Source organism: Scyliorhinus canicula, chromosome 5, assembly GCF_902713615.1.
Source record: "Scyliorhinus canicula chromosome 5, sScyCan1.1, whole genome shotgun sequence".
Taxonomy (NCBI): Eukaryota; Metazoa; Chordata; class Chondrichthyes; order Carcharhiniformes; family Scyliorhinidae; genus Scyliorhinus; species Scyliorhinus canicula.
In genome coordinates, this window is record NC_052150.1 from 90,302,189 (window position 1) to 90,321,117 (window position 18,929).

Sequence of the window (18,929 nt, forward strand, 5' to 3'; positions counted from 1 at the left end):
CTGCCGGCAGGCCAGATGGCCGGATGCCGGAGAAGGCAGCGGCAGCAGCGTCAACAGAGACATGTGAAGGCTGCGTGACTCTGTGGGGGTCATGGGTGACTGTCTCACGTCAGGCTAGGGAGGCCCTCATTCAGGAGTTTCACATCGCCCACTAAGGCAGATAAAGATCAAGATGTTGACGTCCAGTTACATCTGGCGGCCAGGAATAGACAAAACCATTGAAGAGTTCATACAACAGTGCCACCCTTGCCAAATGCAACTATCTTTGCCACCTTCAACCACACATCACCCATGAGAATGGCCAGGTTGCCCATGGACCAGGGTCCACATGGATTATGCGAGCCCATTATTTGTGCAATGTGTTTTTAATGCTGGTCGATGCCCATTCAAAGTGGTTATCCATCCAGGAGATGGGGTCCACTACCTCGGCAGCCAAGGTAGGGTCTTTACATCGTGTGTTTGCTGTTCATGGGCTTCCCGAGGCAATCTTTTTAGACAATGACACCCCCTTCACCTGCGATGATTTCCAACACTTTCTGAGAGCGAATGGCACACATCAGTCCAAAGATGTGCGGGTTAGGTGGATTGGCCATGCTAAATTGCCCGTAGTGTCCTAAAAAAAGTAAGGTTAAGGGGGGGGGGTTGTTGGGTTACGGGTATAGGGTGGATACGTGGGTTTGAGTAGGGTGATCATGGCTCGGCACAACATTGAGGGCCGAAGGGCCTGTTCTGTGCTGTACTGTTCTATGTTTTATCAAATGAGAAAAGCCCCAATCACCGAGAGTCAAGCAGTCTGGCTGAGAAGGTGTGCAAACTTTCAAGAATCCCATGAAAAAGAAGTTGGATAAACCACCTCGCCAGAAGTTGTCTAAATTTTTTGTTGCTGCACAACTCAATCCCTCATTTAACCAAGGGAGTCACACGAGCTGTGCTGCACATGGGCTGTCGGATGAGAACCCGATGGGATCTTGTATTTCCACATTTGGCTGGGACTGTGGAGGCATTTCAGGTCTCCCAGAAGAGTCAGCGGTCAGAGCAGAGACATGACAGGCATGGTAGCACAGTGGTGATCACTGTTGCTTCGCAGCTCCTGGGTCCCAGGTTCAATTCCCGGCTGGGTCACTGTCTGTGTGGAATCTACACATTCTCCCCGTGTCTGGGTGGGTTTCCTCCAGATGCTCCGGTTTCCTTCCACACGTCCCAAAAGACATGCAGGTTAGGTGGATTGGCCATGATAAATTGCCCTCAATGTTAAAAAAAAAAGGTTTGGTGGGTTTACTGGGTTACGGGGATGGGGTGGAGGTGTGGGCTTAAATGGGGTGGTCTTTCCAAGTGCCGGTGCAGACTTGCTGGTCCAAAATGGCCTCCTTCTGCACTGTAGATTCACTGATTCTATGATTCCATGACAGGTTTTTGAGATGGGAGATCTGGTTTTGGTCCAAAATTTCACAGCAGGTTCTCCTTGGGTCGCAGAACAGGTTGGGGCCTAGTCTGGGCCGGTGCCTTATGTAGCCAAAGTTAACGGGAAGACCAGTAAGAAGCATGGTGACCACTTAGGTGTCATAGAATCGCTACAGTGCAGAAGGAGGCCATTCGGATCATCGATGCTGCACCGACCCTCCAAAAGATCACCCTACCCAAGCCCACTCCCACGCACTATCTCCGTGACCCCACCTAACCTTTGGACATTATTAGCATGGCCAATCCACCTAACCTGCACATCTTTGGACTGTGGGAGGAAACCGGAGCACCTGGAGGAAACACATGCTGACACGGGGGTGATAGTATAAACTCCTCACAGTCATCCAAGGCTGGAATTGAACCCAGGTCCCTGGCACTGTGAAGCAGCTGTGCTAACCACTGTGCAACCATGCATGACTGCCCCTCTTCACTAATCTCCCATCATGTCCCTCAGGTTTATGGTATCTCGGTACAGTGAATCACCTTTCTGTCGACACCAGTGGCATCATCAAAGCCTCTGGATCAACATAGTGGTTGGGCAATGCATATCTTCGACTTGCATCAGAGGGCCATATCATGTGGCTTCATGAACATAGAACATAGAACAGTACAGCACAGAACAGGCCCTTCGGCCCTCGATGTTGTGCCGAGCAATGATCACCCTACTTAAACCCACGTAACCCGTATACCCGTAACCCAACAATCCCCCCATTAACCTTACACTACGGGCAATTTAGCATGGCCAATCCACCTAACCCGCACATCTTTGGACTGTGGGAGGAAACCGGAGCACCCGGAGAAAACCCACGCACACACAGGGAGGACGTGCAGACTCCACACAGACAGTGACCCAGCCGGGAATCGAACCTGGGACCCTGGAGCTGTGAAGCATTGATGCTAACCACCATGCTACCGTGAGGCCCCATGAGTATCGGCTTTGAAGCTTTCTGTGTCCAGGACCCAGATTCCGGACTAATAAATGGGAGATGCTGCTCCTGGAAGCTCCAGACCACGTCTGGATCAAGAGTGCTTCTCACTGATCAGACAATGGTGCTGTTAAAACACCCTCTGTGCACACAAAGGTGACCTGACTCACAGGCTTACATCCACGATTGACAGTGACAGATTGCAGCATCCTACAGCACTAACTCATGCTGAGGACTCAGTGTGAGGATCAGACCAGAACATTATTCTTGCATAAGGAATGGCCTGTAGAGACATACCGCAGTCAGGATCAGTCCTCAGAGACAATCATGTGAAAACCAGTGATTGATGATTGTCCTCAATGAGATATCTTGCAATGCTCCAGGCATACAGCTACAAGTGCACTGAAGTTTGCATTGCTATTCTGCCTCTTGAAGGCTGCCACAAGCAGTGGTCTGTTGGCATGATGCTTGAAAAGATTGCATCATGTCTAATTTCTTCACAGTGCGTTCAGGTGGAGTTTGTATCCCATAACCACGTGCTCCGGAGACTGCCAACGAGGCCATTGTGAGTATTCATTCTGAGATTGAGAGATTGATATCCTTCATTGAAATGAAGAGGGTAGCAAAGAAGGTGTTAAGACTGAGTCTGTATGGAGGGCACAGGTGAAAGGGTTTTGTTTGAGTTAGTTGTCTTCACTGCCCTGGAACATTGTGGCTATAAGGGTCTCCACGAAAATCAGAAGCAGCAAATTGCACTCCATTTTTTACACTGGTGGAAAATGGGCTTTTGCCCGTACCCCAGGTGTTCCAGTTCCGCCCTTCACGACGTCCATCACTGGCGAGCCCAAAACACCCCGCATATAGAAACATAGAAGGTTCTGTAGACTGCAAGCAATTACTTTTTCTTCAATTTTGATACAATGGGCTGGGTCACAATGGGCGTGAAAATGAGCAAGCTGGTTAGATAGCGGGAGAGGCTTAAATTGAGATCTACGCCGGGCATCGATCGATTTCCAATCTAAGTGGCCCACTCCCGTTGGTGAGACATGGATCCCACTGTGGCGTAGTGAGAAACTAATAATCACCAATTAAGACCATCTCCGTCCCATTTACCGGAAGGATCCCCTATCAAATGGCCTCCCATGATCTAACCACCTCCCCTGTCAGAGGTCACATGGGCGGTGTTCAGTACACCTATTCAAAAGCATGAAGCAAGCGAAGTGGCTGATGTGGGGATCTGAGGAGGTGAGTAGCCATTTTCGTAGGTGGGCAGTCAGCCTGGGCAGAATAGCAATGCATTCTCTTGACGTAGCATAAGCGGCTTCCTTGATGTGCACTCTGACAAAGGAAGGTTCAGAGGTGGAGATAGCTTCAACACGTTTATTGAACTATTAACACTTCTCCTACTTGGATTCAACTCTACTGTTAATCATTCTATAGCTACTCAGACTGATGAACCAGTCTGCTACAATCCACGTGGTGGGTGTGATGTTGAATCAACCCTGTGTCTGTACTCACTGAGTGTCTCCACTGGAAAGAAGAAGATCATGTGTGCTATGTCCTTTATATATGGGTTGGTGTAATGCCCTCCTGTCGTAGTGTCACCTCTGTGTGTATCGTGAATGCCCATTGGTCGTGTCCTATCTTATTGACCTATTGGTTGATTGTCTGTGTGTCATGTCTCTGGTGCTCCCTCTAGTGTCTAGCTAGTCTAAATGTACTTACATTAACCCCTTGTGTATCTACAGTGATGCATATCACCTCACTAATCTCTGTGGGGAGTTCCAATCTCCATGAGGGAGTGGGGGAGGGGGACCTTAATTGTAGTTTTGGGGCACCCTTTATAAATTCTGGCCCCTCTCAGCTGCCTGTGTGATCTTCTCCAACAATTGGAAATTGCACTGAGTGTTGTTTAACCAGGAGAAAAAAGGCATCTGAAAAGCCAATGAATCTCACACAGCCTTTTTCACCTGATCAGTACTCTCCAATTTTGGGAAAATTCCACCCAGTGTTTCCAGGTATGAAAATTGTAAGGGTCATCACATCCACCTTCTCTCTGCCTCAAATTTGATGCAGGTCATTCTTCAGGGGTAGCTGGCGGGACCGGTGCCAGTGGGCTGATGCCAACTCACCCGTGCAGCCCGGTGGAGGCCGTTGAGCTTCTTGCGGCACTGAGTTGCGGTCCTCCTGGTGGCACTTCCCGAGCTGATGGCCGTTGCCACTGCTTCCCAGGTGGTACTGGCTGTCCTATGACTGACCCTGCGATCCCTTCGGGGGAACAGGGTATTGTGGACTCAACCATTTCCATCAGTCTGGCCAGCTTGGTATATCTGAATCGTGGAGCTGGTCTGCATGATGGCATGTCTGCATGTGGTCTTGGGTTTGCTGCTCCCCCTCATTAGCGGTGGGCTACTGGGCGTGGTCCCGGCGAATCAGCCAGCGGGACAGTCATTTGCGGCGTGAAGTCCATAGCGTGTCATTAATTATCCTCAGTAACATTAGATACCGATGGCGGATTAACCGGATCAGCTGCCAGGAAACGCCCAGCATTTCCGCTTGCTACCACACTTGAATGTTTCCATTAGATCGCGCTCAATTTTATAAAGTCTAACTTTAGGTTACTCTTCCTTAACTTTCGGGCCTGTGTGTTGAAGATCAGTATCATTGGAAATTGCTGCAGCTTAAAATATGGCACAATCCCAGTGGAATTTAACAAATTAGCTTTGGTTCTTGGGGAAATTTAGTCAATGACTTTATGATTTACTTAGTGTGCCTTTTAAAATATTAATGAACGCTGTGCATTAAATAACAAAACCCTCATAGAGTGCCAAAAATGTATGTTGGCAAACACTGGAAGAATTCAGTGACTAATGGAAGTAATACCTGATAGTTAAATGCTTTGCAGACTTCTAAAGCTCCCCTGCTACCTAATCCATCAGAAATGGGTTTAAAGTATGTTCAGGTTTATTGCTACGGCATTCCCACTCAACTCCGTTGTAAACAGATAAAACCAGAAAGTGCTGGAAAACCTCGGCAGGTCTGGCAGCATCTGGAGAGAGAGAAACAGATCCGGTTGTTCATGGCAGCGGTATCTTCTGGTCACTATCATGGCACACTGCCACCGCAGGTTGTCGAGCAGCGAGGGGGGCATTCAATGGGAAATCCCAGTGACCAGATCTGTTGAAGTGTGTTCTGTGCCTCTTGCATGCTGCCTCTGCCTTTCATCAATGAACCCCTTGTTAACTACTGGACGCTTCTAGTTTCAAACCACCACATTCATCATCTGCAATATTTTGCTTTTATTTCAGTGTGAACAATGCAGAGTACGTAGAACACAAGTAAGTTTGAGAGACATAGGTTCAGGGGAGGAAGGATATTTTCTGACAGCTATAGAATACATTTTGTGAAGACAGCAATATGGCAGGGCCTGTCATAACTGGCACATTGCCCACAATGTTCCATCCACTGAATACTGATGGACAGAAATTAATGGCAGAGTGCATACAATTTTGAGATCATATGTCCAATGACAGAATACATTATAACCACAGCTGTAAATGCTCAGTAGGAGATAAATTCCACTCCAGATCAAGACTGAATACTTCATGACACATTCAGTCACAAATCAAGTCAGGCACACAGTAAGGAAGTTACATTATTTACTCCAACTGTAAAATAGTCTGTTGAGGGAAATGTGGAAAAGCGTGTTCAAGCATAGAAGAACATAGAATCACTACAATGCAGAAGGAGGCCATTCGGCCCATTGGATCTGCAGTGACCCTCTGAAAGAGCATCCTTATAGGCCCACTCCCCCATCCTATGGGCAGCACGGTAGCATTGCGGTTGGCACTATGGCTTCACAGCGCCAGGGTCCCAGGTTCGATTCCCGGTTTGGGTCACTGTCTGTGCGGAGCCTGCACGTTCTCCTTGTGTCTGCATGGATTTCCTCCGGGTGCTCCGGTTTCCTCCCAAAAGTCCAAAAAGACGTGCTGTTAGGAAAGTTGGACAGTCTGAATTCTCCCTCTGTGTACCTGAACAGGCGCCGGAATGCGGCGGCTAGGGAATTTTCACAGTAACTTCATTGCAGTGTTAATGTAAGCCTACTTGTGACAATAAAGATTATTATTATTATCCCCATCACCCCACCTAACTTGCACATTTTTGGACACCAAGGGGCAATTTAGCATGGCCAATACACCTAACCTGCCTATCTTTACTGTGGGAGGAAATCGGAACACCCGGAGGAAACCCACACAGACACTGGAAGAATGTTCAGACAGTCACCCGAGCCCGGAATTGAAACCAGGTCCCTGGCTCTGTGAGGCAACAGTGCAAACCATTGTGTCACCGTGCCACCCATGGAGCATTCTCTATATTCCACTAAATCACAAGATTAGTATGTTAGCATCATTAGTTTCAATGACTAATATTGGTGCTGCAATAAATGTCAATTTTATCCTTTGCAATTATCTTGCAACAGCACAGCCTACAGATCGAATCACAAATATCACAATGCTTGTACCGATAAAATTGTACTGATAAAGCATTCTGATCATTTCTGTTAATTAATGCTGAAATGGGGGGATTTTAATGCTAAGTTTTTTTTTTGCATGTGACCCCCTGAAATTCCCTTTAGTTGGTGGTGACGATATGAAATTGCCAAGACCTGCGTTTTGGACGGCCTGCACATTAGCTGCCCTCTCGCCTGCCGTAGATCTGGGGAATTACAATAAAGGTAATTTCAAGAATTTTCCTGCTCTCTCATGTTGTTAGCTGCAAAGAGAAGATGTTTATTGCTGTGCGTGATAAAATGAACACCAATAACCATGTGAACAGCAGTATACATGCCTCCTTTTAATGGAATTCCTCAGTCTGGGAAGCTTAGATTTTAGATGAGACAGGAATTCAAGTTCAGGCTTGCTTTTCTTTAAACAATGTTTACAGAGCATGATTGTATCTGAATCATAAGTCAAATATGCAATATGTTAAAGTCTTTATTTGGAATATTTGAATGACTTTAAAGTGAAATACTGGAATGATGATTAGAGAGGGTACAGAGGAGACAAGGATGTTGCCAGGAATAGGGAATGGAACATTGGAGGCTGAGGTCAGATTGAATTGAGGTATATAAAGCAATGAGATAGCACGGATAGAAAGCACCTATTTCCATCAGCAGGGAAGTCAATAATCAGGGAAATGGATTTAAAAGTAATTGGTAGAAGGATTGGAGGGGTAAAACCCTCATTGCCTTTAAACATTACTTGGATGTGCATTTGAAGTGCCCTAACCTCTAGGGCTCAGGAGCAAGTGTTAGTAAGTGGGATTTTGGTTGGCTCATTTTCAGTTGACACTGACATGATGAGTTGAATGGTCGCCTTCTTTGCCATAAATCTTCGATGCCTCTATATTTCTAACTGTGCTTCATATCGACTTCAAATTCAACAAGTATTGCAAGTGTATGGCACAATTCTGAAGGGAAATATAATGCTGCTTGACACATCTGATACTTTAATGTTTTGAGGCATGATTTAAAGTAGGTTTTGTTTTCAGAAAAAAATAAGAATTGAATTTATGTCATGCTTTTCAGAGCTGGCAGATGTCTCAAAGCACATTAAAGCCAATGGACTACTTGTTCAGTCACTGCTGTAATGTTGGAATTTGCACTCAGCCGACACTCACAATGTGACAATAATCTGTTTTGGGAATGTTGATTGAGGAGTAAATATTCACCAGGGCTCTGGGGATATCTCTCCTCCTCGTCTTCAAAATAGTGTCATGGGATTGTTAGCACCCACTGAGAGGGTGGATACAGCCTTGGTTAAACATCTCATTATGAAAACAGCACCTCCAACTGTGCAGCACTCTATCAGTACCATTCCTGCTCCTATTACCCATTCTGTGATCCTTGCACAGGAATAAACTTCATTGTAGTTTGTAGATGGCCACAAACCTTGATCAATTAACCCAGCCCTTCCTTACATGAAGACAAATACCTTTCTACTTGTTAGCAGTCGTAGCACAAATTCAGAACTCTAGTGATGAAGACTGCCCTTGTACAATTAACTAGGCAGAAATGTGCACTAGACCTCTCGGATGCGAAGTGAACTTTTATTGGTATCTATTGATTATAAAGAGAGTAATCTTCCTGTGGTTATAAAATCAAATGTTCTCAATACAGGCCCCTGCAGAAAGCTTTACTTGATATGATTATACTTAGTAATTTACAAACTACTTGGAATTCAAAATGCAGTGATGGTTTCTTTTTTTAAAAATAAATTTAGTGTACCCAATTAATTTTTTCCAATTAAGGAGCAACGTAGTGTGGCCAATCCACCTAGCCTGCACATCTTTAAGTTGTGGGGGCGAAACCCACACAAACACGGGAAGAATGTGGAAACTCCACATGGGCCTCCAGAGCCGGGATCGAACCTGGGACCTCAGCGCCGTGAGGCTGCAGGGCTAACCCACTGCACCACTGTGCTGCCCCAGTAATGGTTTCTTTGCTCAAAGCAGACAGTCGCGCAGGTTAGAAGTGGAAATGGAAAATATGAAACAAAGATAGTAGATAGCTTCTCAGGCAAAAAGTATAGGATGATTCTAGAATGGAAATAATAGCCTAAAACTATTACCTTTAAGGAATTTGTTATCAGTCTAAGTCAATCTATTCCTGCCCCTGTAACATGCTGATTGGTTTGGATGGGTCTTCAACACATTTGGTTTGATGATTGGGTTGTCTATCTTCAATATGCAGCATTAACTTGAAATTATCAGTCATGTTGCATCTTCTAATTCTTTAGTATGTGTTGGTCTGCAAAATCTGTTCTTATCATTGCACTGGTATGCACTTTGTCTTATGATTCCTTCTTTTGAACAATGGAAGGTTCATATGAACTCTAATGTCAACCTGACCTTCAGTAGAAATGTTGCATTTGTTTAGCTCGTTTTCAAACTGTTTCAAATGCCGTGTCTCATTTCTGCAAGCTATGTGCTTTGCAAACTGATGTTAAATTTGTACAGTTTTGCAGTGCCATGATGGAATCCATTTTAAAATGACCTTTGAACTGAGTTTCTTAAATCTATAATCAAAGGATTGTTAATTAACCATTTTACCTGTCAGAAATAGTCAGATTCCTTCACCTAGACATACATTGATTTTGAATGTATAATTATTCAGTGTTGAAAGAGTTTTTATGGGATCAAAAGTCTCTTGTTTCTGTAATATAAGGATGTTCAGCAGAGTAAGGCTTAATATGGGACTGGGGTAACAGTACACCCACATAGTGATGTAGAGAGTCACATGTATGTTGACAAGAGGCAGAATGGTGTAGAATGCAGCAGAAGTGTCATGTGAGAGTATCTTTAAGAAATGGGTCTTTAAGAAATGGGTGTTTATCAGTGATGTTAGAGTGTGGGTTGAGCTGGGCTGCCTGGCTACTTTATTTCATTTTTGAGCAGGCTGCTACAGAGTCAGTTTTTAGTTTTGTTTTCAGAGAGAAGAGCTGCAGTGAAAGCTAGCAGATGTGCATGGATCTCTCTACAAGCTAAAGAGTATTCATTTGGGTGATTTCAAAGGGATAACTGCTCTCATTAGAGAATTTAAACCTGACCTCTGTGTTAAAAGGGTCTTTTGTCTTCTGGATGTTGTTTGGGAATTTATCAAGGGTTATCTATCGAGTACTGTATTCTATGGGGATTTATTGGTGTTGATAGTTGTTAAGATGTTAACTGTGGGTTTATAAAGTGTTAACTGGTTTCATAAATAAACATTGTTTTAATTTAAAAGTACTGTAACACTCTGTTGAATAACACCTGAAATGCAGGCCCATGTGCTCCCCATAACCACAATAAATTCAAAGTTAAGGGTCAGGTGAACTCCATGATATACTTTGGGGTTCTCTAAACCCTGGACCTTAACAGAAGCCAGAAAGAGATAGTACCTAGCTAGTGTTGTACCCTGGGTAGATATATAATTATGAGCTGTTAAACACTTCATATTCAACCCTACAAGCCACCAGACTTCTTTCGGGGACATTGAACAGATCTTTGTAACATGGTGGCAGTGATGGGAAAGATCCCAAGATCCTGAATGAAAAATTATAGAAACTGCAGTCTAACCTGTGGGAATTGTGCCTAAATTGAAAGCACAGTTGGAGAAAGCCTTAAAAGATGCTTCATTGCAAGCATTAAGGTCAAAGGACTGCACCAGGACACGTGGGAGTCCATTGCCAAACCTGATCGAATATAGAGTCTGAGGACCTAGCAGATCACAAAAGGCTGAGCAAAATTAAGGAAAATAAAATCTGAAAGGCAGAAGAATAAGTCACTGTGCAGATGAGAAAAATAACCCAAATGAAGGCAGCATCAAGGGACCTAGGCAGATCACAAAAATGGTGGACAAAAAAAAGGTCAAAAGCCAGAAATGACCAGGAATCAGGATCAGAACGAGCATACCAGAGTGCAACTGAAAGAAAGCTGCAACGCAGGACCACAGCCGATGCCATAGCCCATGGTGGTTGAACATGATTAAAAGAAAGTAGAATGTATTACAATGGAATACAAATCTGAAAAATTGCCTTCCAGTACATTTCAATGGTTTAATAATCCAGTAGATTGCATAAACTTCATGTTTTATCAAATGTCTGCCGAGTTAATAAGTTAATGTAAAATGGAGAAGTGAACATTCCCTCCGGAAGTAATGGGACAATCCCATGGAGTCCAAACAAAGCAGGTGGGTTGTCGATAAATGAGGAGATAAGGAGAAATTCAACTCCAAAGGGTGCAAAAAATGAATAAAATGGAGAAAGTTAAGTCCCGGAAAAACAGGGTCCTACTATTTCAATGTCAAACTGACAATGTCAACCCAAAACTACTGAGACTGCCGTTCCTCCAAACGTTACGGAACAAAATCCGGAAGAATTGTCATGCCTCCAGACCATCTGAAATTATAAACTCAGAGACTTGAGTTGGAGAGAGAGGGTAGTAAGTAAAGTAAAGATTGTATTGTAAATATATTTGGGTGAATGTGTAGTATCAGGGTGTTGTGCAGAGTGAGGGTTAATGTGGGAGTGGGGGCCCACATAGTGATGCAGAGAGTCACATACAGTAGACAGGAGGCAGAATGGTGCAGAGTCCAGCAGAAGCAGCATGGAGATAGCACCTAGTTAGGAATATGTTTCAAATTCCTAGGGGTGCACATCACCAAAAATCTATCCTGGTCCACTCACGTCGACGCTATCACCAAGAAAGCACAACAGCGCCTATACTTCCTCAGGAAACTAAGGAAATTCGGCATGTCCACATTAACCCTTACCAACTTTTACAGATGCACTATCGAAAGCTACTATCGGGCTGCATCACAGCCTGGTATGGCAACTGCTCGGCCCAGGACCGCAAGGAACTTCAGAGAGTCGTGAATACCGCCCAGTCCATCACACGAACCTGCCTCCCATCCATTGATTCCATCTACACCTCCCGCTGCCGGGGGAAAGCGGGCAGCATAATCAAGGATCCCTCCCACCCTGGCTTACTTACTTTTCCAACTTCTTCCATCGGGCAGGAGATACAGAAGTCTGAGAACACGCACCAACAGACTCAAAAACAGCTTCTTCCCCACTGTCACCAGACTCTTAAATGACCCTCTTATTGACTGACCTCATTAACACTACACCCTGTATGCTTCAACCGATGCCAATGCTTATGTAGTTACATTGTATATCTTGTGTTGCCATATTATGTATTCTCATGTATTTTCTTGAATTTTGTTTAATTCCCTTTTCTTCCATGTACTGAATGATCTGTTGAGCTGCTTGCAGAAAAATACTTTTCACTGTACCTCGGTACGCGTGACAATAAACAAATTCAATCCAATCCAATCCAATATATCCTGGAGTGTATAGTTATGAATTGTTAATGCATACATAATGTTCAACCATAAAAGCCTTCAGACCTCTTTGTGAGACACAAAACAAACCCTTATAACAGCTTCATGAAAAAAAACTGTTTGGCTGGAATAGTTTAGGACAGCCGGGAGATGAATCAGTCTTTAGGTCTGAATGGTTCCAATAGTTTAGCAATCCCATGTCTTACAGAACACACATCCCATGATTAAGTGGTAGAAATCACAGTCATGGACAGGCACCATACAAGAACTTAAAAAAAAATCTATTTGCTTTATTTAAACAACCAAGAGGAGTTCAATTAACTGGCATTTACTGAAATGATTCAGCATTGTTCAGAGAGGAGGGGAAATAGTTATTTTACTGTACAGAATGATACTGGAGATATCATCTGCCGAACAGCAGTGTTCCTTTTTCTTTATTGCGAAGATAGCTAAGAATTCCCAAAAACTTATTACACATGTGATAACTGTTAAAGCATTGCAGCCTCAGCAGGAATTTGATCCTGGGAGACATTAACTTGTGAAGCAATCATGATATTGTCATTCCATTTGGCTGTGGAACCCTGAAGTAGCTTTGTAAGCCCAATCTTTAAGTCAGGAGGCAGCTGCGTGTGACCAAATTCTTCCGTGTGCAGTCAATCCGAGCGGCCTGTTGATATTTACTCGAATCCTACACTTGGCCTGACTAAAGCAGTTGAGTGGGATCAGAAGGTTGTTGAGTTCAAGTCCAGGGAGAGCCTATCATTCAAATGTAATTATCTCACTTTGATTGTGTTCCGCTCATTCAAATTGTAGCAACAGTAAAAGACACAAGGTGACTGCGAGAAGAACTTTTCCCTCAACATTAATATTCGGAAATAAATGCACCTCTAATCTCCACTTTTGCCTTTTAACCGGGAAGTGGTTGGCCACGGGGTGGTGGTGGTTGGGGGGGGTTTGGGGGGTGTTGAGGTTGTGAGGAGGAGTAGCAGGGGACCTGGGAAGTAGATTGATTCAGTGCCCAGAATTTACGAGCCAGCAATTTGCTTCTCTGTGTTTGCAGTGTTGGGTGTTATTGTGTTCCAATGGTGAAGCAGCTGATGCCAGAGCATCTGCAGGTCCAAGGGGAGCGATCACACTGTGTCAGGGCTGAGCAATGTGGAAGAGAAACCAGCAGAATAATAATGAACCTGAAACTGTATAACAAGATAGTTTTGAGATGAGAACAGAGTCTACATCGTGTGTCTGCAGGTCTTTGTCAGAACAGTTGGTTTAATTGCCAGGACCACAGTGCTGTCCACTCAATAGATCAATTGGTCCAAAATTTTGGAGCAAGCAAAGTTTAACGTTTTGCACTTTTTCATGCATCTGACAGCTCAGTGTCCTGGTTCACCAATCGTTTGGGTATAATGAGATGCATGTGGACAGATTACTGTGCAGTCGTGGGCTGTCTAGCACACTGGGCTAAATCACTGGCTTTGAAAGCAGGCCAGCAGCACGGTTCGATTCCCATAACAGCCTCCCCGAACAGGCGCCGGAATGTGGCGACTAGGGGCTTTTCACAGTAACTTCATTGAAGCCTACTTGTGACAATAAGCGATTTTCATTTCATTTTCCATTTCTTAGCTTCACAGTCCTCCATTCAAAGTAGCCTGTGCTGTGGAAAAAAATATACCCTATAATTCCTTGATCTAAACCAGGGGTGGGCAAGCTTTTCCGTGCAAGGGCCACATTCAGAAATTCACAATTTTAAAGGGCCGCATAGTATATTAAGTAAAATAATTAATATTTAAAATAGCCAAAATAAAAGGTTTTTAAAGAAAAAAAAGCAATTAATTTTTATTAATTAATATTTTAAAGTAGAAACTTAACATGAAACACATGTTGTGCCGAGCAATGATCACCCTACTCAAGTCAATGTATCCACCCTATACCAGTAACCCAACAGCCCCCCCATATTAACCTTAAAATTAAAAAAAAAAATTTTAAACATTTTTTTTAATGACTTGATCTTGGTGGGCTGCATAAAGACCTTTGGCGGGCCGCATGCAGCCCGCGGGCCGTAGTTTGCCCACCCCTGATCTAAACAGTCTCACTCATGAACAAAGTAGATATGGTGGTGAGCAATTATCAGATGAAAGAAAATAGGCTGGATAAGTTATTGAAAATATGTATCACAGATTTAGCAAAGCCTGAGAATCCCAGCTTGAAAAAAGTACAAACCAGAAACAGCCTGTCGGACTGTACATGAATGGAGGACAAGCACATTGAAAATTTCGGATCTACAAAATAATTGCAGTATTATTTTTATCGAAAAGCATTTTAACCCATTTTCCATGAAAGGGTGAGCACTGATCACTAAAAAAGATAACTAACCCATGCTAATTTCAGGCGCAAAATGGCGATAAGATTCAGACTTGTGCAGAAACGGCTAGTGAGATGCATGGACAAAATTGATAAGTGAATTCTTCACCCACGTGCTCACTGATAGAACATAGAACAGTACAGCACAGAACAGGCCCCTCGATGTTGTGCCAAGCTTTGTCCGAAACCAGGATCAAGCTTTCCCACTCCCTGTCATTGTGGTGTGCTCCATGTGCCTATCCAATAACGGCTTGAAAGTTCCTAAAGTGTCCGACTCCACTATCACAGCAGGCAGTCCATTCTACACCCTAACCACTCTCTGAGTAAAGAACCTACCTCGGACATCCCTCCTATATCTCCCACCCCGAACCTTATAGTTATGCCCCCTTGTAACAGCTATATCCACCTGAGGAAATAGTCTCTGAACGTCCACTCTATCTATCCCCCTCATCATCTTATAAACCTCTATTAAGTTGCCTCTCATCCTCCTTCGCCCCAATGAGAAAAGCCCTAGCTCCCTCAACCTTTCCTCATAAGATAATTAATTCTAAAGTTTGTTTCAATCAGATCCCAGTGTGGTAGCGTGGCCCCTTTAAGGGAGCGAGCTCCACTGACCATGAAACCAGCTTGAGGCTAATCGCACAGGAGTGCGCAACCCCCGGCTGATGGGGAGTTTGTGTAGAACCCTGGGAGCAGGACTTTGGGCAGTATAGACCAGGGAGCTGAAGAATAAAAGACCTATTGTATAATGTTCTGTGCCTTTTATCCAATTCAGGCTTTTCAAAGTGCGGGTCATGACCTGTGAGTGGGTCGTGGGAGGGTGTCGGAAGTGTTGCAGAGCGATCGGTCACAGCATTCCCGCAGTAGTCCTGATCGTGGGAAAAGCACCCAATGGCCGTTACCAGCATATTTATTGAAAATAGCCTGAGCACACTGTTCAAGCTAGGGTATGTCTTCAATCTCATCATTCTATTGTTCCCGATCAGAGGTTGCACTAAGAAACCTTCACACCTTGAAGGAAATACTGTTTTTTCACATGCTGAATTCACAAGATGACAATAGTGATGCAGGCTCAATTCAGCATGTACTATAGGGAGACAGTTTCCTGGCATCTCTAAAGCAAGGGATTGAGCCCCCCCCACCCCGACATCCCCACCCCCTCCCAGTCTGTGTAGCATGTTGTCAATGTGAGACACCTGACAAAGTTCTGCAACATCAGGCAGATATAGCCAATGGGACTTCGGAAGAATTAGAAGCTTAAGCAAGTGTTAGTGAAAGGACTAAACTGACCTGTCACTTTACATAGGAGGCAGCTAATGTTGAGACTAGCACAACTGAAGAGCATGGACCAGACTCTGCAACAGATGATGGTGGAGAAAGGTTCTGTGATGTCCCAGAAGATCAGGCAGATGAACATCGGTCACAGGGGAACAGCCCACTTCCTAATAGCAGTGAGAGATCAAAGTCACAAGCAGTTTTGTCAGGAGGTGGAGTTTGAATATCACAGTTAACAGGTCCTGGAGTCAGCAGCATCGCATGAGAGAATGGGAAGAGTTAATGCAGAGTCAAGCCAGGTATTGTTACAAGAACCCTTGGATCTGATCCCTCAAAGTTCCAGCTAACTCTTTACTTTGGAGATACTTGTGGAACAAAATGTTGATTCTGTAAATGCCACTGGCTTCTGTGTCACTTTTGGGACAGTCCTACCAGTTACCGGTGAGTCCAGGTTGCCGATGAGTCCTGCTGGTGTATTCGGAACGGTTGATATAATTGCCTTCCCTTGCGTACACACACATCTCTCCAGATTATAAAACTAATCTCACTCACCACATCGCGAAAATCCAAATGTATATAGATTCAGCAGAAAATCAACTTCAATATGGAAGAAATTCAGATGTATTTATTTCTATCTGTTTGCAATGATAAATTTAATCTTTTTGTCATCATTTTTATTTTTGTAGTCGACATTGAGCTAGTTGGCAGACTGAAATCTGGTCGTTGTATGGAATTCATGCACTGGTTCCAACATTGAGGGAGGTAGAATAGATGAATTTGGAGTGGAAGCGAGAGTTACTACAGTCTTGGGAGTGTCCCTTTAAGAAAGGCTCTTGCCTTATCACATGGCTTCAGTGATGTCATTGTGTGGGTGGGGCTGATCTGTGGCTGTGAGTTTTAGTTCCGCTTTCACATTTTGGCTGCTGTGAACTCAGACAGAGAACAGACGTGTTTGGCCTGTCTCTCTCTATTTTTATTTTAAAGAGTTGTTCCAAGAAAAAAAAACATTGATTGTAGCTACTTGCTGTTTTGGTAACTTAAAAGATATAGTTTGATTTCCGGAAGGGTTTAGGTCTGCTGATGAGACGGCGTCAGAATGTCAGGAAAAGCCATTCTTATTCAAGTGAGAATGCAGAGTGCTGGGCCACGCCCTTGAAAAGGGTTTTTTGGTTTATGGGATTTTGGTTTTGAATTGGAACAGTTAAGGGGGAATTCATTAAGGGTTATACATAGATTACTGTAGCTGAGTGGGGTTTGTAATCGATAAAAATTCTCGCTGTGTGTGTTTATACAAATGTTAACTAAATTCTTAGAATAAAGCTTATTTTGATTAAAATGTCTAGGGAGACATCCCTGAAGGGAAGGCTCTTGTGCTCATCCTAGCCAAATTCAACATAAAAAGTTATAGGTCAGGTGAACTCCACAATACACTTTGGAGTTTCTAAACCCTGGCCCATAACACTACAGTGTGTGTGCATGCGTGCTTGTGTGTGTTATGCTACAGCTGGCATGTGCGAGGAAGTGTGTTATCGCAGAGTCGTGGCTATGGCATAGCTCCCAGAAGTCCAGACAGGTTTTAGACCCATGGTGCATTTGCTGCTGATCAGCTGTAGAATCAGGGCTCAGGACCAAAGCTGCTTTTCTTCTGGCAAATCGTATTGCTTTAGTCTGTCTGACGAATGGTGAACTTTCCAACCTGTCTTTGCTCTGAGCATGCAGTTTATTTGCAGTATTATTTCGAACTTACTTGTAGGACGGCACGGTAGTGCAGTGGTTAGCACTGCTGCCCCACGGCATTGAGGACCCGGGTCACTGTCCATGTACAAACTCCACACGGGCTGCATGGGTCTCACCCCCACAACCCAAAGATGCGCAGGGTAGGTTTGGCCACGCTAAAATTGCCCCTTCTGAATTGAAAAAAAAAATTGGGTACTCTAAATTTTTTTTTGATTAGAACTTACTTGGAAACATATTTACCTGTTATATCACCTGTTATTTTTTCAATCGCATATTTTTTTACTGACAGGAAGTGTTGGAACAACAAACTGTTTGGTTACTAAAGTTAGAGCTGGTTTCTGAAACAAGGGGCATGATCTCATGGAAAAGTTTCTCAGTGTCATTTGTGATGGGTTTTGCTGTGAATTTCCAGTCGGCTCGGTCGGTGAGTTTCCCCCCTGCTATCTATCTAACCACACATAGTCACTCTTTTGGAGCCTGGGGAGTTTCTCCCCGGCCAAGCCCACACTTAGAATTATTTTCAACACAGGAGAGCTGAACTCGCTGGGCAGACCGGCTCCTCAAGAGATTGGGCCACCATTTTGAAAAGGTGATCCAATCGCGAAAAGGGCATGCCCGCCCATAGGTAATGTAACTCGTCACACACATGGGCACTACCCCACACCTCCCCAAGTGATGGCACCCTGTTATGAGGTCACTGAGGGCCACCCTCCTTTTCAAGCCTTCCCATATCCCCTTTTCAGCCACCAGGACCCCATCCTTCAACCCCCCCAACCTTCTAGAGGCCCCTTCAATGCCGCCATGCATACCCCACCCTCACCCTTCCTACATCCTCCACCTCCTGACATGGCCAAGGTTCCTCCAGGTCTGACCCTCAGCACCCTGGCACCCGGGCATGCCACTCTTTTAAAAAAAATGTATGTTATTACAAACATGCATCAAAGCAGGTTACAGCAAATAAACACCCTGGGAAACAAACTTCCCAAATAAACTATACAGTCTGTACAGATTTTCCCCCTTTTTTACCCTCCCCCTCCCCCCACTCTCTACCCCCCTGCGACGAACAGCTCATCAAACACGGTCACAAATATCTCCCACCTTTTCTCAAACTCTCCTGCTGAGCCCCTCAACTCATACTTTATCTTCTTTAACTGCAGGAAGTCGTACTGGTCACCCAACTATGCCGCTACCCCCGGTGGCGATGCCGATCGCCACTCCAGCAAAATTCGTCACCGTGCAATCAGAGAGGCAAAGGCCCCAACATCGGCCTTTCCTCCTCTCCATGAGCT

General features: G+C 44.4%; 1 protein-coding gene across 5 annotated transcripts in view; it reads left to right on the forward strand.

Moving 5' to 3' along the window:
• The window catches only part of LOC119966118 (zinc finger protein 385D-like), a 1,141,865-nt gene that overhangs the window by 335,737 nt on the left and 787,199 nt on the right, over positions 1–18,929 (forward strand). For all 5 annotated transcript variants that reach the window (XM_038797352.1, XM_038797351.1, XM_038797356.1 and 2 more), the window contains one exon: positions 7,024–7,122. In XM_038797352.1, coding sequence (XP_038653280.1) covers positions 7,024–7,122 — 99 coding nt within the window. The remainder of the gene's footprint in view (positions 1–7,023; positions 7,123–18,929) is intronic.